This window comes from Dreissena polymorpha, chromosome 4, assembly GCF_020536995.1.
Source record: "Dreissena polymorpha isolate Duluth1 chromosome 4, UMN_Dpol_1.0, whole genome shotgun sequence".
In the NCBI taxonomy this organism is placed as follows: domain Eukaryota; kingdom Metazoa; phylum Mollusca; class Bivalvia; order Myida; family Dreissenidae; genus Dreissena; species Dreissena polymorpha.
The window spans coordinates 92179770-92197818 of NC_068358.1; the positions used below are offsets into that span (position 1 = coordinate 92179770).

The window sequence follows — 18049 nt, forward strand, 5'->3', positions numbered from 1 at the left end:
ATGCAAAAGCAACGTGAAGATCGAGAGCAAAAGGCAAGAGAGAGATGAGAAAAAGGTTACTGAAAAGTCTTGAGAATAATAGTGAGTCAGATGATGCGATGGATGTTGGCACTAAAAACTGATATGAATGCGAAAAACCTTATGAAAATGATTACCTGCAATGTTCAAACTGCCATCGTCGGTTTCATTTACCTTAATTGTGCCAGCAATCTGAGATCATGGAAGGAATGGATGATGTCCCTCCGTTCGAGTGTAAATACTGCTAATTTTATTATTGTATAATCTTATTAAATACAATGTGAATGCTATTACGAGTTTGATTGCACATGTACATGCATATTACCATCATTAATGCCACGCCTGTCATGTAAATGTATATAAAAACAAGTTTGATGGATTAATTTTTTTAAATCCGGAAAATGTTCGGTATTAGATGCTGTGCGGTTAGGTATTAGATGCCTTGTTCGGTCATGTGGTTACTTCGGTACCAGTGTACTTTTTGCATATACCTATTGTACCCGATGATGTATAATGAAGTGGTAATGAGCAAAAGGAAGCTTTAATCACGGTCTAGATATTGACCGTTATCAAATTCAAAATAAAACGCATCTAATACCAAACTATTTTAATTTCAGCTTAAATGTTTGGTTATAGGTGCCCCTGCTCTGCATTTTAAGTTTCAATCTACATTATGCCCCTAAATTCTTTACTGTTATCATTGCATTAATAAATCAATTAAAAATGAATCACCAGTTTGCAAATATGTGCCCCTAATGTAAGCCAATAATAGGTGTCATTAACACCTCATTGTAGGTAAACCTCTACAAAGATCAATTTTACCGAAACCTCCTCAACATTTACTATATAAATACATTACAATTTACCAAACCTCTAGTGCCCTGCTCAGTAACTAATATGATAAGACACCCTGAATTGGCCCACTCTTGAAACCTCATGGAGCATATATTGTCATCTAGAGTCCGTGGAAACATGCAGGAAAAAATTCTGTCTAATCATGTTATATAAAATTAACAGCCATATAGTTGCCATCACTCCTCCAGATAATGTCCCTGTCAATGGCCGATCCAGACTCAGCAGTAACCATTGATTTACACACGTACAAACTTCAAAAGACTCTTTTAAATTCTCACTCTACCCAATATCAGCAATACAATGAATTTCACTACCTCCCCACATAAATGAGGCAGCCACAGTAGATGTTTTAAAAACCCTTACTCATGTGGCCGTCATTTTACCCCTTACCTACCTGTAAACAAATTGTACATAATTTTATACTAACACTCAACTGAGAACCTTTGTACACACTTCTTAACCAATATGCGCCGGCATACAATATTCTATCCATACAGAGTGCTTTATCAGAAGAAGTAGTAGTGATACTTACCACGTGCATTAAATTATTTGTACATCTACTTGAACTGGTCATTAGATACACAGATTTCGCGCCAAGTCCGGCACGTGGAGATTGTAAATTTATTTCACATTGTAATACCAATCGCATTCTATACATAGATGGTGACGTCACTACGTTATTGTCACTAAGACCGGTGTGACACAATGATACCAATCGTGATACATCGGCTATCTCGGATTCCTCCGATTTATGCAATCGTGATACATCGGCTATCTCGGATTCCTAAAATAAATCGTCTGCTGATCCAGAGTGCGATTTATGAAATAAATCGTCTGCTGATCCAGAGTGATTGTAATACTTGCGTACCAATTCAGTTTTCAAGGTCAGGCTGTAGTGAATTCCGCGATCAAACCTGCAAAGCCAAATATATACACAACACCCGCATTGTGCCAAGTAAAACAAAGATTATGAATGGCTCTAGTTTAGCTCTATCATAATCATCAATCTTACAGAAGAAACATCTTAACGTTGATGTTTGTATATATTTTTACACACCTTACTAGCCTGCCGCGTCGGCTAAGGTACGACTAACGAGTGCCCCGGCTACTGCTAAGTTATCTACAAAGTACCCGAAGTACGAAGAATCTACTTAAACGTACCCGGAGTTTGGACGAGTACCGGTAAGCACATTTCCCTTACCGGAAGTAAATTGTAGTGTACTGAAGAGTTTCATGTGGCACTTTTAAGTAGTATCTGACAGAGGCGTCGGAGCTGGGGCGGCAGGTGCGGCGGCCGCCGCCCCAATATTTTCGGCAAAAAGGAAAATTCGACAAAGACCTTTTTATATTTTTTTCCCATTTCAATACCCGTATATATTTGAAAATATCTTTACCACGAAGCAAGGTAATCACGCTTTCGCGGTTATGACACGTGTATTGTTGTTTGCCATCATCCGCCCGCGGAAGTGTAGGTGTCAATTATGTTGTTAATTGATTGATCTCTTTTATAACGATAATACTTTATTCTTGAGTATGTGCCGATATCCAAAAGTCCTAAATTATCACAAAATTAAAGATACCTGAATAAATTGAAATAACTCAAAGTAAATCGATAATTCTGACAAACTTATTTAATGTTTTTTACCACTGTTTTTGTGTCATTTCAATATGTTTACTCCAAACCAACGAATTTCAAATATCCAAGACGGAATTGCGGGAAAAAAAATCCGCAAAAACGTTATTTAACCCACATGATCCCTATCGTTATGTCGCCTGCTACAAAGTACAAACTGGGACATATAGAGATTACTTCTCCATCGATTGTCTGTCTGCCACAACCTTTGTCATTCAGAATATGCCTGCAATAGACGTGTATAAGGTCAGGTATCAGGCATAAAACGCACCAGAATGCGCCATTTGATGCTAAAATTTGAAAAAAAAAATCCGGGGAAGGCTCCGGACCCCCACCAACGGGAGGGGGATAACCCCTCGCATACGCAACCCCTCCGCCGCCCCAATGTCAATTTGCTTCCGACGCCCCTGCCTGAGACGACAACGACCAAGTGAGCCTTAGTTTGTTAGCGGTGAGCTTCATTCATAGTCAAATGAATGACTCTGCGACAATCTTAACTCCTCAAAATATGTTATGTCAAATATTGAAGTTTATAGCCCAAAAACTGTCTATATTCAGAAACGTTCAGAGGCTTTCGGTTATTTTTTTCGGCGTTTCTGTTTAACCCAGCTTTTCACCTTAAATGACATTTTGCATATCGCCAGCAGACCCGAATTAATACACTTCATTTATTCCATTGGCTGATTTGAGCATAATTCCCCAGAACATTGGCAACATCACAGCGTCATTGTAGTATAATATGCAACACTGTTCACGGTAGGGAGATGCGGACTTCTCTCGGCCTGTTCATACGAGATAAGACACACATTTTGGCAGAGTTACAATTACGTTTGCCGGTAAATTTCATTCCCAAGACTCAGGGTCAGGCTGGGTCAGTAAATCGTAAGAGGAAGACGGAATGGACTCGAGACAATAAACAGTATTGCTTTCAAGATATCAAATAACACGATTTTTAGTGAAAGAAATGAATGAAAACCTATCGGTAAATTTGTCTTGTATTGTGAGACAAAACTACCGAAATAGGATAGTGTCGATGATAGAAGGGAAATTTCTTAAATTATCTAGCCACACATGTGTGACGTCTGCAATCCAGATTTGGCTACCGACATTTGCCAGTGTGCTTTAAATTAAATAGTGTGACTTCAAATTTCTAATGAATACTATAGTAGTTTGATGCTCCATTTACTAGACGCAATTAGATTTTTTAAAGACCCGCGTTATGCGAAAATTGGTCTTATGCAATATACTTCCAGCGTAGCTCCAGCCCAGCATGCACATCCGCACTGTCTTGTCATGATATGCACATCTAATAGGCTACTCTAGGGATGCTACGAAACCATGCGTGCATTTTTATATCGGAAAGCGTAACCTTTGACCCGACGGCGCTAGGACTGCGCTGGTCGCATATGCCATAAAAGCCAATGTTCGTGTAATTTGAATGAGTAGAAAGAAAACGGCGTCTTAATCAAATATCAACATACAATATGTTTCGTTGACGAGAAATACATTTATAATAAACCATGTGAGGACATATATTATGTGATGTCACGAAGTAAAATTTGTATCTACAAACACTATTACCCGGGTATGTGGTTTTATATACGAGTACTTCATACAAACGTTCCATGCGGTGGATGTGCGACTATTAAGTGAAAAAAAACAATACTGAAACTTTTTTTTAAATTTAATTACTTAGAAACGTCAATTTTCTACCTTTATTTCAAAGTCAGGATATACGCCGAATATCCCTTTAAAAAAAATTCTTGTTGAAACTGCGATAGATGAAAAAAATACGAAAGCAAAAAAAAGATTAAAAAAACTAACGAAATTCAAATGATTGGGCATTTTAAAAAATGTTATTTTTTTAAGAATCATACTGTTCGATGAGGACGCCGCGCAGACAAAATACCAATAACTCTTTTTGCACATATTTCGCGGCGATCACACGGCCCTCTGGCAGTTTTTAGCATAGGTGCGTTTACGCACCTATGCTTATGGTATATACCACATTTCGAAAATCCACATCTATCGGTTACCCATTATGAAGCCTTACCTGATCAAAAATCAGACGAAATATCTATTTAATTTAGTATATGGTCATTCTTACAATTTTTTTTTGGAAACGTTTTTCTAACGTTTTCTTCCAAGAATATTGCTGACACCGTTTTTAGTGAATTTTTCTAAGACCGTTTTGTGTCAAAAAATCTTCTTATAACATAAAACAAATTTCGTTCGTAAAACAATTCTATCTGCACTATAAATCTCAAACTCCTACGCAGTGGCCTCCCTTATACGAGAAGTTACTGACCGGGCGAAGCAAGGGAAGTAACTGCTGTGAGGAGTTTCTATAAAAATCTGCATTCAGAAATCTGTATTCAGAACTCAATCTGTTGTGCACGTCTGCATCTAACGCTTACCAAAAGTTTTACGACAAATTCTTGACGCAGACGAATAGGGTAGCGTCTATTTTCATTTGTGAAAAGAATAGTTCGATACAGATCTGTCCGTGCTTAAATTTTGAAAGGCTTGGGTAATTATTTTTCATAAGCGTTTCAAACACTGATGTAAATGGAAAGATTATCTATTTAAATAGTCGGTAATTGTTTGAAATTATTGATTTGAGAAATTCGCGGATGGCGATATCGAACTACATTATACCACGTGACGCCATTCTTCCCTGTATCTTGCACCTATGCTTTTAACGCCATCGGCGCTCTCGTTTAGAACGCCGTTTAAGCTTTGTTGCAACGCCGTCCGGTGTGGCAGGCAATTAAGCGCCTATGTGTTCCTCCTTTACCGTCCCTTTGCTACTGGCTATGAGGGATGGATGTATTGTTTTGCCTTTAGCTGCATCAAGTGAAAAGATATAATACAAAACATCTTATTTTAAAATAGATTTAACATCAACACGGTGACTGAGAGAGTTTTATTCTAAGACGAGCATTATATAAAAAGGTGTTTATATATCATTGTTTCAGCTTTGGTAAAGATTTTATCCGTTGAAAGACTGTTCGGTTAGCGCAGTGGTTAGTACTAATGCTTCTCAACTTGGCTACCTGGGTTCAATCCCAGTTCCAGAAAACATGAGTTTGGTTGGTGGTCACTATACCGGACAGGTGGAGTTTCCTTCGGATACTATGGCGTCGTCCACAATACAACATCATACACACAAAATTAAGATCTTTCAGTAACAACGAAATAGCTGAAAATTGAAGCGATAATTCAAATTCGTCAGAACTTTCATGATTCTTGTTTACAAATCAGGTAAAAGTGCTGGGACACACTCCGGGTCCTCACATAATCATCTTAAATGCAGCCTCGTGCACGGAAGGGCCTCATAAACTCTGAAGTGAACACAATTTATCAATTTAAAAAAACTGCTTTTTGGTTATTATCCATCCATATTTATGTGTGTAGTAGTTGTATATTTTATTAAAGTGACGCATAGTACACGAATAATAATTGGTATTTACAGCAATAATACAATCAATAGTATTATTAGCAAATATATATACACAACATTGTACTACCCAGCCATATGAATGGCTTACGAGTCACTGAGTTGACATGTTATCGGTGTAGTAATAAAATCACATCAAAATAGTGCAGAAAAGATTACGACACTTAAAATAATAAAAATGTTTAAAGTATAAACATGGATAGTTTAGATCAATAATTTCTGTCAATTATTAACATGTGGACTTACACTCATAGTAATGCAAGTTCATGTAGAAATAACTAATATTCTTTACATAGGTAATATAAGCTAAATAATGATTTGTTTTAATTTATGTCGGATACATAGAATGCTTCCGATAGTTTTATATAGCAATCTTGAATGAATAATGCAGATTTATAAACAAGAGGGCCAAGATGGCCCTAGTTCGCTCACCTGAGAGGAGTCGGTTCATTTAATCTTTACCAAGCGTCAAACTTGACATAGATATTGTCCAGACAAACATCCTGGTCAAGTTTCATCATTATTGAACCAAAACTCTGGCGTATGGAGTGTTTTTGTTTTTGTAAGATTTTACCTGGTGACCTATATTTTGAGTTGACCCTCCTTACTAAACATCAAACTTTGCTTACAAAAATACATATTTTGACCAAGATTCATAAAATCTGAAACAAAATATTGTGACCTCTAGAGTGTTTACAAGGATTTTGTATAATATAATGAAAATTTGGACAATCTAAGGGCAATAATTATGGCATTAATTATGTGATTTTGCTTATTATCAAACTTGACTGAGATCTTTCAGCAACTTTCATAAGGAATGCTTGAGAAGTGTGAATGCTAGAGTGTTTACAAACCAAATTTGGACGAACGGACGGCGGACAAAGACCAATTCTAAAACCTCACCTGAGCAATCAGGTGAGCTAACAAGTGCGTTTCACCGATCTGAGTCATTTTCCAACTTGTCCGAGAAATCAATTAAACCAATGTATTGACTAAAATTCACGACGATTAGGCAAAAAATGAGACTTCTATAGTGTTCGATCACAAGGTTTCTCTCTAGTCACATAAGGAAAACTGCCCCCCCCCCCTGGCGGCCATGTTTTTTGACCGATCGGGACCATTTGCGAGCTTATCTGAGAGATATATATATAACCAATCATTTCACCAAGTTTCATGATGATTTGGCAAAAAATCTAGAGTGTTCACAAGCTTTTTTTACTATATAAATATAAGAAAACTGCCCCCGCCCCCGGCAGCCATGTTATTCAACTGGCCTGAACCATTTTTTTTAACTCAACTCTCGTATCAAGGAAACAAATGTTCTGACCAAATTTCATGAAAATTGGGCCAAAAAAGTGACTTCTAGAGTGTTCACATGTTTTCACTATATACATATAGAGAAAAATGCCCCGCCCACTGGCGGCCATGTTTTTCACCGATCACGACAATTTTCGAACACGTCCGAGATATCAATAAAACCAATGTTTTGTCCAACTTTCATGATGATTGGGCAAAAATTGTGACTTCTAGTGTGTTTACAAGGTTTCTCTATAGCCAAATAAGGAAAACTGCCCGCCCACTGGCGGCCATGTTTTTCATCGGACCAAAACCACTTTTGAGCTCAACCAACATATCATTAAGACAAACATTTTGACAATGTTACATGAAGATTGGGCATGAAATGTGACTTCTACAGTGTTTACAAGGTTTTTCTTTTTTTTACCTAGTGACCTAGTTTTTTACTAAGCATGACCCAGTTTCCAACTCCATCGAGATTTCATTGGGACAAATCTTCTGACCAAGTTTCATAAAGATCGGACAAAAAATGTGGCCTCTAGAGTGTTTACAAGGTATCTCTATAGCCAAATAAGGAAAACTGCCCCGCCCACTGGCGGCCATGTTTTTCAACAGACAAAACCACTTTTGAACTCAACCAACATATCATTAACATTTTGACAAAATTTCATGAAGATTGGACATTAAATGTCATTTACAAGGTTTTTCTTTTTTTTGTCCTAGTGACCTAGTTTTTGACCCGGCATGACCCAGTTTTGAACTCGACCGAGATATCATTGGGACAAAGCTTCTGACCAAGTTTCATGAAGATCGGAAAAGAAATAAAATGCCCTCTAGAAAATACACTGTATTATTATGAAAACATTAATAGTCAAAGATGAGTAACTATTGTAAACTTAAATGCAATATTTAGAAGAGTTGTCTCGCATGTTATATAACCTTAATTCATGATAGTTTACAAGCCTTTTTACTAAATGAAAATAAGGAAAACTGCCCGTCTCCCTGGCAACGATGTTTTTTTCAACGGACCGGAACCATTTTTTAACTCAACTCTCATATCAAGGAAACAAATGTTCTGACCAAATGTCATGAAAATTTGGCCAAAAATGTGACTTCTGTAGAGTTCACATGTTTTCACTATAAACATATAGAGAAAAATGCCCCGCCCACTGGCGGCCATGTTTTTTAACCGATCTGTACCATTTTCGCACTCGTCCGAGAAATCAATAAAACCAATGTTTTGACCAACTTTCATGATGATTGGGCAAACATTGTGACTTCCAGAGTGTTTACAAGGTTTCTCTATAGCCAAATAAGGAAAACTGCCCCGCCCACTGGCGGCCATGTTTTTCAACGGACCGGAACCACTTTTGAACTCAACCAACATATCTTCAAGACAAACATTTTGACAAAGTTACATGAAGATTGGGCATGAAATGTGACTTCTACAGTGTTTACATTTTTTTCCTTTTTTTGACCTAGTGACCTAGTTTTTGACCCGGCACGACCCAGTTTCGAACTCGACCGAGATTTTATTGGGACGAAGCTTCTGACCAAGTTTCATGAAGATCGGACAATAAATGTGGCGTCTAGAGTGTTAACGAACAAATGTGGACGGACGGACAGACGACGGACAAAGACCGGTCACAAAAGCTCACCTGAGCAATCAGGTGAGCTAATAAGTCTCTTATCAGTCAGCATACATGCTAGCCTCTCGCTATACGGGATGTTAGTTATGTTTGGTTTAATATTTGATACACAGTTATAAAATGATAATCTTAAACAAAGGTAGAATGGACATTCAAATAAGAAATGGTATTCTGTTTCGACCTGATTGGGTTCTTTACACAGAAGGCTTCTTTCTTCGATCTTTCTTCTTAGTCTTTATTCGATCTTTAAGTTTCTAAACCGCCCGGTTTCAATGCGCAGCGGCAAAATACCTGTTCTTATTTGAGCAATGTAAGATCTCAATTGCTTTGGTAGTTGCACAGACACATAATTTTCACATCCAAGTTCGCTTTTTAATTTGCCGGTAAGTCATGGCCTTGGGTTGGGATACAAGATCTTGTTGCCATTGGTCAGCATATATACGTGTAAATGTCTCTTTAGCATGGCACAGCAAATTGTACAGTGACAGGTTGCTCATGGATTTAGTAGTATACAGGTCAAGTAAATTTAATTGTTCAAAAACACGTTTCACGTCCGAACACCATCCGTGTCTGTGTGCGTGATCCCACAAAAATACTTTTTGTGTAATTCTGTCATCTGGCATTTTGACGAGCCGGTCCCATAGGCGGAGCATGTTCAGGTGTGATGTCGCATTGTGGGCTCTTGCCATCCAGTATCGCCATTTATCGCCAAGTTCGACGCATGTTTATGGACGCCTTAAAACGACCGGATGGCTCGCTCTGTTCTGTATCGGATCACATTTTGCGCATTGTTTATACCCCCAGACCCCAGAGCTGTAGTCCATCACCGGGATTACACTGGTGTCGTAGAGTTTTGTGAAGACGTATGTATCCATTTTCTCAGAGTCAATTTGTTTGAACGTCGTTTGGGTGCATATGCAGGGGGATAAAAAAATGTGTCAGCTTACAAGCAACGATATTATATGGTCATTAATTTCAAATGAATGTTCGGCACTCATCTTCAAGTGGTTGCTCGATGTAACGCCACTATCATGTGAACAAATACTCGTGTGACATATATATTTGATGAAATACTTAAATAAAAGCTTGAATGTGCAATTCGACGAGTGGAGGCTGGTTGATCAAGGACTTATGTATTTGAACGTCAGCTTCTAGCGCAAGAGCAACATCAGTATTGCACAAGTATCACAACACCTTTGACAAACGTATGCTCTGCCATCACAATTTCCCGATATATTATTATTACACAAGAATTATTTAATCACGTCAGCGATCAATGTACCTCAATTATCGCGCTTTAAAATGGTACATTATTCCGTCAGTAATGAATGAATCTCAATCGTGGCACTCTAAAAAGGTACATTATTCCGTCAGTAATGAATGAATCTTTATCACGGAACTCACAAAAGGTAAATTACTCCGTCAGTATTGAATGAATCTCAATCACGGCAATCACAAAAGGTAAATTATTCCGTCAGTAATTAATAAATCTCAATCACGGAACTCACAAAAGGTAAATTTTTCCGTCAGCAATTAATCATGGCAATCACAAAAGGTAAATTATTCCGTCAGTAATGAATGCCTCTCAATCACGGAACTCTAAAATTGTACATTATTCCGTCAGTAATGAATGTTTCTCGATCAAGGCATTCTAAAAAGTATTATTCCGTCAGTAATGAATGTATCTCAATCACGGCATTAAGAAAGGTACATTATTCCGTCAGTAATGATTGTGCATATGGAAACCAAATGGCTCAAATTTCCGGTTTACTCGAATTTCCCTCGAAGCACCAACTTGTATTGCTATATACTCATATAAATGTATGTCGTTTCGCTCGAACTACCGAGGGTCATTACCGGTCACAATTTCACACCTTCTTGTTTATTTGGTTCGAACTGTATCTGAATCATGTCAATCTAAAACGGCACTTAACTCCGTCAGTGATTACTGCGTCTGGATCATGACACTAAAAAGGGACATATAACTTTCTGTAATGAATGTGCCTGAATCAGTCTACACTAAAACAATACATCATTCCGTCTGTAAGGATTGTATCTCAATCTTTTTAATTAGAACCGTTCAACGGAACTACTTGCTTCGGAAATGAATGTTTCTGAATAATGTAACACTAAAACAGCGTCTGTAATAAATGTATATAAAGTTTTTATAAACATTGACTTTCTAAAACGGGTCATAACTCCGGCTGAATTTAATGTATCGCAATCATACTATTCTAGATATAAGGGAACATAAATATGTATCTAATTAATGTATCTAAATAATAAAACTCTAGATATAACGGGACATAAATACGTCTGAAATAATGGTATCTTATTTGTAGTGCTCCAGACAGAACGGGACAAAAATCCGTCTGAAATAAATGCATCTCAATCGTACTGCTCTAGTCACATGACATTATGATTGCGTCTAAAATTTAATGTTACTCAATATAAAACGTGCATTATACCGTTTGTAATGAATAATATATTTACATCTAAGTAAAATTATCTTGTTATGAGCCATAACTACGTCTTCAATGAATTACATATGTACGCTTCTATATAACGTTACATTACTCCATTCATGATGAATGTACCTTCATTACAAAACACTTACTTTGACTACATCTATACACATTCAGTTATACAGTTGGTAAAGGTGTAGATGTCGATTCAAAGAAGAAGAATTTCTTTACATTTAATTGGCATGGTTAAGTTATTTAGATCCACTCATCAAAAGGCTTTTTGTCAGAAAAAAACTGTTATTATACCTCATCATTGCTAGAAAAAGAAATCACTTACTGAAGACGGTTCTTGTTGGAAAAGTTGTTTTGAAATTAAGCTTTTTTCTTAATGGGACTTAACTGACACAATGGTAAAATGTCTAAATTTCAGCATTGCTTCCCTTCAATAAAAGATCTAAAAGGCAGACTCTAGAATTGTTTGTAGTTATTTGAATGCAATGCAGAGACTTACTCTTTCAATTAACAATATCTTACATAATCACATTATTTCAACTAAACAGTATACATGTAATATCATACCATTGCAACAGACATAATATAATAAAATAATACAGGCTGTTCAAATGATACTTATTAGTATCTTTAAAAAAACATAGCCCTGGGGGTCGTTTCATAAACGATCATACAACAATGTTAACTTACGAGAGAATTTTGTAATCTTAATAAGTAGACGAACTAGCTCGCTATGCTCGTCAAATATATACGGAGCTAGAAATGCCAATGTAAGTAATTAAGTACTGAAAAATTATAAACATATGATATGGACTTAAGCAATTACGCATCTTCGAAAAATGTATTGAATCGTAAATGTGTATTACGAGGTTTATTGAAACGGTCCCCTGGAGGTTATAATATACACATAGCAAATTTTAATTGGAAATGAAATAAGGTGTCCCTTTTTGTGCCTTAATTGTACCAAAAAGAATTAAAACATATTAATAATTTTGAAAATTCATCCAAAACATTTATAATTTAATGATGCAAATGCATTATCTAATGCAACAACATACATATCACAGAAAACACACTCCTTCTCACACAAATGCCAGCTATGTTCTTCATTTCTATGATGAGCAACTAACTTTCAAGAGTCTTGACCATTCTGGAGGTGGGCCAGCAAATCCTTTCTTCTCTGCTATCACATTATATTTGTAAGGGTCCCTAAGGATGCTTAAAACCTCATGTATCTCATCAAAATTACCATTTTCTGTCTGCTTTATTACAACCTGAGCAATCCAGTTCCTTAGAATGTATCTCGGATTTGTCATCATCATCACCTTTCGTCTTTTCTCATCTTTAATATCACTTTCAGTCAGTTTCTGTTGATACAATTTAAGCCACTCCCCAAACAATTCATGGTTTTCAAGCCGAGGTAAGGCCCAATACTGTTGGGACATGCTAGCGTTGAATGGAAACGTTTCTAACTCTGACAATCTGATTTCCGACAACTCCCTGAAACTCATGGTAAAGTCTGCCTTTGTATCCTGCATAATTTTAAGCAACACAGCCACAAGCTTTTCATCACTTTCTGTATAAGTATGCTTATTTTCAAAACCGAGCTTTATCATAAACAGTTCCATGTATTTGGACTTGTAAATATCTGCATAGCCACCGAGTAACATTGAGGCAATCGTTTTCTCTTCTTCACTCATCAATGGCTGCAGAGCAAGTCGTAGTTTGTTTAAATTAAACCAGCCAACATCTGGTTGTTTTTCATACCTATACAGACCTTCATCGTCTGATGTGTTAGGGACAAACCCTGGGTCGTAGCTTTCCATGAAACCAAAGGGTCCATAATCAATAGTCAGTGACAAAATACTAAAATTGTCAGTGTTACAAACGCCATGTGTGAATCCCACACTTTGCCACATTGCTATCATTTCTGCAGTCTTCCTAACAACCTCTTGAAAAAATACTAAAATGCTGCCTTTATCACTTGAGTTTATAAACTTGAAGTAGTGTTCAATTATAAAGTTAACCATGTTATGTAAAATTTCAGTTTCTTCATTTATAGCAAGAATTTCCAAGGATCCAATCCTAAGCCAGGAAGGGGCAAGTCGTAAAACAATGGCTGCCTTTTCAGTTTTCACATGACCATCATAGAACTGGTCCCTTACAACTGGGTCATCACTGACAACTAGACTCCCTGCTCTGGATGTAGGAATTCCTGAAATCCATTTAAAATTTTGATTCCTCATGTGAAAAAATATCATACTTTCTTACAAATTTGTAATAAGTTTTAAATCATCCAATATATTTCAAGCACAATTTTCATAATGAATAGTCAAATTGACAACCACCATAACAAGTATCGTTGAAAACGATGGATGCTCCCCGATGATGCACTTTGTCAATCTATGTGTTAATAACCACCTAAAAAAATCTATTATTAGCCTCGGCGACCTTGACCTTGACCCCAAATGACATCAAGCGTAATCAAAAGGTAGAGGTCCATGCAAGGTACCTACATGCCAAATATGAAAGCGATTGGTAAAGCATTGAAGGGGCTATGAGAAACGGTAGCAAAAGTGTGACGGAAGGAAGTCTATTATTAGCCTCGGTGACCTTGACCCTAGTGACCTCAAACCTCATCAAAAGGTAGAGGTCCATGCAAGGTACCTACATGCCAAATATGAAAGCAATTGGTTAAGAATTGAAGGCGCTTTGAGAAACGGTAGCAAAAGTGTGACGGAATGAAGTAAGAAAGGACAAACTGGCAACTATATGCTCCGCCAAAATTTTATTTCGGGAACATAAAAAGGCATACCGTTTTTATGCAGAACACCTTAGAAATGTGGATTGACAATCAATTTTTTTTTTTTTGCAATTATCTCTACAATAGTAGCACTAATATCCCAGTCAGTAAAATCAAAGCCTTTAATTTCATTGTTTCCTGTTTTTAAAATATGGACATTAAGACCCATTCGACAAATAAATCCATAGATAATTTACCTTAAAACAAACCTACCCAGAGCATGCATTGCTTCGCTGCACAAGAACTCTCTGACAGAGGACCGTACAACCGCTCTGCCATCCCCTCTGCGGGAATATGGGGTCAGACCAGAGCCCTTCAGCTGCAGCTCCCACCTCTCACCGGCTTGATTCTCATACTCCCCCAACATGATAGCTCTACCATCTCCCAGCTGACCTGACCAGTGACCGAACTGATGACCACCATACCTGTTACAAATGTTTTTTAAAGAATGTATTTAGTATTTTGTGTAAGGATATAACCTTAAACTTTGGTAGGCTTGAGTGATAATTTACTTGTTTGATAAGTACCATTTATAACTTCATCCTAATGTTAATGGTCAAATTTATTTAAGTAAAATATAATAATCAGGTCAACAATGAAGCATCTTTCTCCATATTCCCATTAGTCACTTTGTTGCATGTCTTGTGAATAATTATAAGACTAACTAGTGGCAAACCTTATTAAGCCTTCTAAAAGAAAATATTGTTCTAGAATATTTTACTTAAAATGTATTGTCTACCTGTATATTCGAAGAAAACATTTAATTAATAACAGTTTTCAATAACTCTGGAAAACCAAATTTCTCTAAACTTTTTGGTTGAAAGTTTTCAACACACAGTTACGCTCGATTGGTCATTGTAGGCTCGGGTACTACTTACATGTACCCCAGGTACTCTTTAAGTATACTTACATGTACCCAGGTACAGTAAATATACTAAAACATACCAGGGAATTTTAACACTAAATTGGTCATTGTGGGCTATTTTTTTTTAATCAATTATATTCACATTTATGTCAATTATCTGTTTAATAAATGGCTTCTATATTATCGAAACTCCTACTCAAAAAGCATGTTGATGCATTTTTTTTAAAGAGAAGTTTGTAAAAGATTAACAATATCGTTTAACGGTAATGGGTAGCGCGTTTTAAGACATCGGATTTTGGGCGGGAATACAACTCGGGTATTTTTTGTTTGTTTTATTTGTGCATACATGTAAAGCAATTTACAATTCAATGCAATCAAGGCAATAAATAACGCATAGATTGCATTATTATCATATTCAGAAACATGCATTACATGAATGGTGCCATTTATCACAGATCCAAATAAGATTACGACATGATGTATACACAGGATAACCCGTAAAGCTTAGACATGTAAACATGAAAAAGCTTATTTCCAACGGGGTTCCGTGGATTTAGTCGAACAGATCTTATAAGTGACTATAAATATATTGTTTTTTTCAGTTCTTAATATAGAATCGACATGATCCTACACATGATTTCTTCTACAAATTAAGTGAATCTTTCAAAAGTTGACATGATAATACACTGACACAAATAAATAACATAAAAAATAATGAATTTATTTACATAGAATAAAACAAATCTAAAAGTAAAAATACATGGAATTCTCGTCTACCTTCATATCATTTAATAGATGTGTATTAACAAGTTTCTTAAAAGTAAATTTCGATTGGATGGACTTTATATTATCGGGTAATGCATTCCAATCCGTAATACCATTGTAGTAAAATGAAGAACTAGTAAAGCCATCAACTTGAGGTACATAAAAATTAAATCGGGATCTATTCCCATACTGATGGACATCTGTACATTTGACAAAATTGTTCAATAAACCAAGTTCTTCAAAATGCGATACAACAAGTGATGTCCTACAATGGGAATTGTTAATAAAACGAACCATTTTATTTTGGACTATTTGTAACTTGTGCTTAAGCTGTTTCGTGAGTCCACAATACCACGAAGAGGATACATAATCTAAATGACATTGTATTAAAGAATTACCTAAGCTTTTTCTAAGCCTTTATTTAAAAAATCACGTTGTCTATATAAAAATTTAAGTCTAGAGTTAACCTTCTTGACAATATTATTTACAATAGAAGTACCAGACAAATCAGCATCTAGAATAGAACCAAGATATTTAAAATACGTCTGAGATTTTATAACATGATCATTACATTGTATATGAAAATTATCCACCTTGGTGAGTTTACGTTTCCAACCAAAAAAAATACATTCTGTTTTGCCTAGATAGAGGGATAGCTTATTGTCAATTAACCACTTACTACAGGACTCGAGCTCTTTGCCTAAAACTTGACTGATGGTACTTTCTTTATGTGAATACAAAATAGCACTGTCATCAGCATAGAGTATTAATTTACAGTTGGATGATATACTTGTTTTCATATCATTAATGTAGGTCAAGAACAAAAGAGGACCCAGTATACTCCCTTGGGGAACACCACACACAACCGATTCGAAATCCGATTTAGCAGCATTAACATGTACAGACTGCGTCCTATCAGCTAGGTACGAGCGAAACCACTCCACAGACTCCACTCCCATCGCACAGTCTAATATCGACCAGGTACATTTAAGTATATTGACCGTACCCAATGTACATGTAAGTATACTTAAGAGCACCCGGGGTACATGGAATTGTAAGAAGTATCCGAGCCGACAATGACCAATGGAGCCACATTAGAAAGTGGACGATAATGCTTATTATGGTGTACCTATGCGCCAACAAAGATTCGTTGGGCACTGTCAGATCGCCGTGAAGGAACCTCAGGAAGTCTGGATCGTTCACTGTATCCATATCGAGATCCAATATGTCCCTCAATACATCAGCACTAACAGCTGAAAGTCGAGGATTTTTCTTCAATGGAGTGGGACGAACAAATGAAAATACAGCTCTTGGAACTTGTCTGACAAAATTCTTTCTTTCAGTATCGACAGGAAAATAACTTTTCAAGAGCTGGTGTTCTGCAAACTTCCATTTGGCCCAGTCAATTAATTTTGAATTTGAGTTTTTTTTTAACACGCAGAAACCATTGTCGGTTTTATTCGAATGACCGTATATATATTTTGCACAGACGTGATTATTACTGTTTATGCACTGTGTTTGACTTATAACGGTGATTAGCAACAAAATCGAAAATAAATATTTGTTACATCTGAGTATGACATCCATGTTAACATTATTACTCCCCTTGAGTACACAATTTGAAACCGTGCTAAACGGTGTAGGACAAAACGGTCTCTTTTTTAGAAAGGCCAACATACAGTTCAGACCTAGCTTATACTGGCCAGGGACTTATACAAACATAGGTCCCTGTACTGGCGGATGCTCTTCTCTATATTGGCAGTGCTTTCTACCAAAATTAGCTGCATATATCCAGCAACTTTCTTTTTTTTTCACGTCATCCTCAGCGATAAGATTAATTTTAGTATTTGCTTGCTAAAGTTCAAATGATTTCTCTCTCAAATAAAAGAGGTTAATAATTAATAAGGTGATAAGTATTTAATATCTAATGAAATCCATCCTGTCATGTGGACATGCTGGAAAAATGTTAACACTAAAAAGACCAAACCGACAAAATGCTTATAACATAATTTGAGTGAGCTTTTTTTAATACAGTTATAATTTTTAAACCCATAAAAAACGCATAAAATTATATCAAATAAACCTCAATATTATAAGAACCATTTTTCTTTGATATCAATGTCAATCAAATGTGTTAGAAGAAGAATGACAAAGAACAAAACTAAATTTTAAATGTTCACAAACGATTTTAATGCCAGCATTTATATAGCAAATACATTCATTCCAAC

General features: G+C 36.3%; 1 protein-coding gene across 1 annotated transcript; it reads right to left on the bottom strand.

The window, feature by feature from the left end:
• Positions 1-11596: 11596 nt before the first annotated feature.
• Positions 11597-17852, bottom strand: LOC127880177 (protein adenylyltransferase SelO-like). The gene is made up of 3 exons (XM_052427436.1): positions 16951-17852; positions 14405-14616; positions 11597-13603 (listed from the first exon to the last, which is right to left on the bottom strand). Exons 1-3 carry the CDS (start codon positions 17496-17498, stop codon positions 12501-12503), a joined length of 1863 nt encoding a protein of 620 aa, XP_052283396.1. The 5' UTR covers positions 17499-17852; the 3' UTR covers positions 11597-12500.
• Between the last annotated feature and the right edge of the window lie 197 nt (positions 17853-18049).

Bases quoted from the DNA above. Each gene is read 5' to 3' on its own strand.
- LOC127880177 (XM_052427436.1), bottom strand. From the start codon at position 17,498: ATGTTGGCCTTTCTAAAAAAGAGACCGTTTTGTCCTACACCGTTTAGC. The intron at 14,617-16,950 runs GTACACCATAAT...CATTTGTAACAG, and splicing joins GAATCTTTGTTGGCGCATAG to GTATGGTGGTCATCAGTTCG. The intron at 13,604-14,404 runs GTAGGTTTGTTT...AATGGATTTCAG, and splicing joins CGAAGCAATGCATGCTCTGG to GAATTCCTACATCCAGAGCA.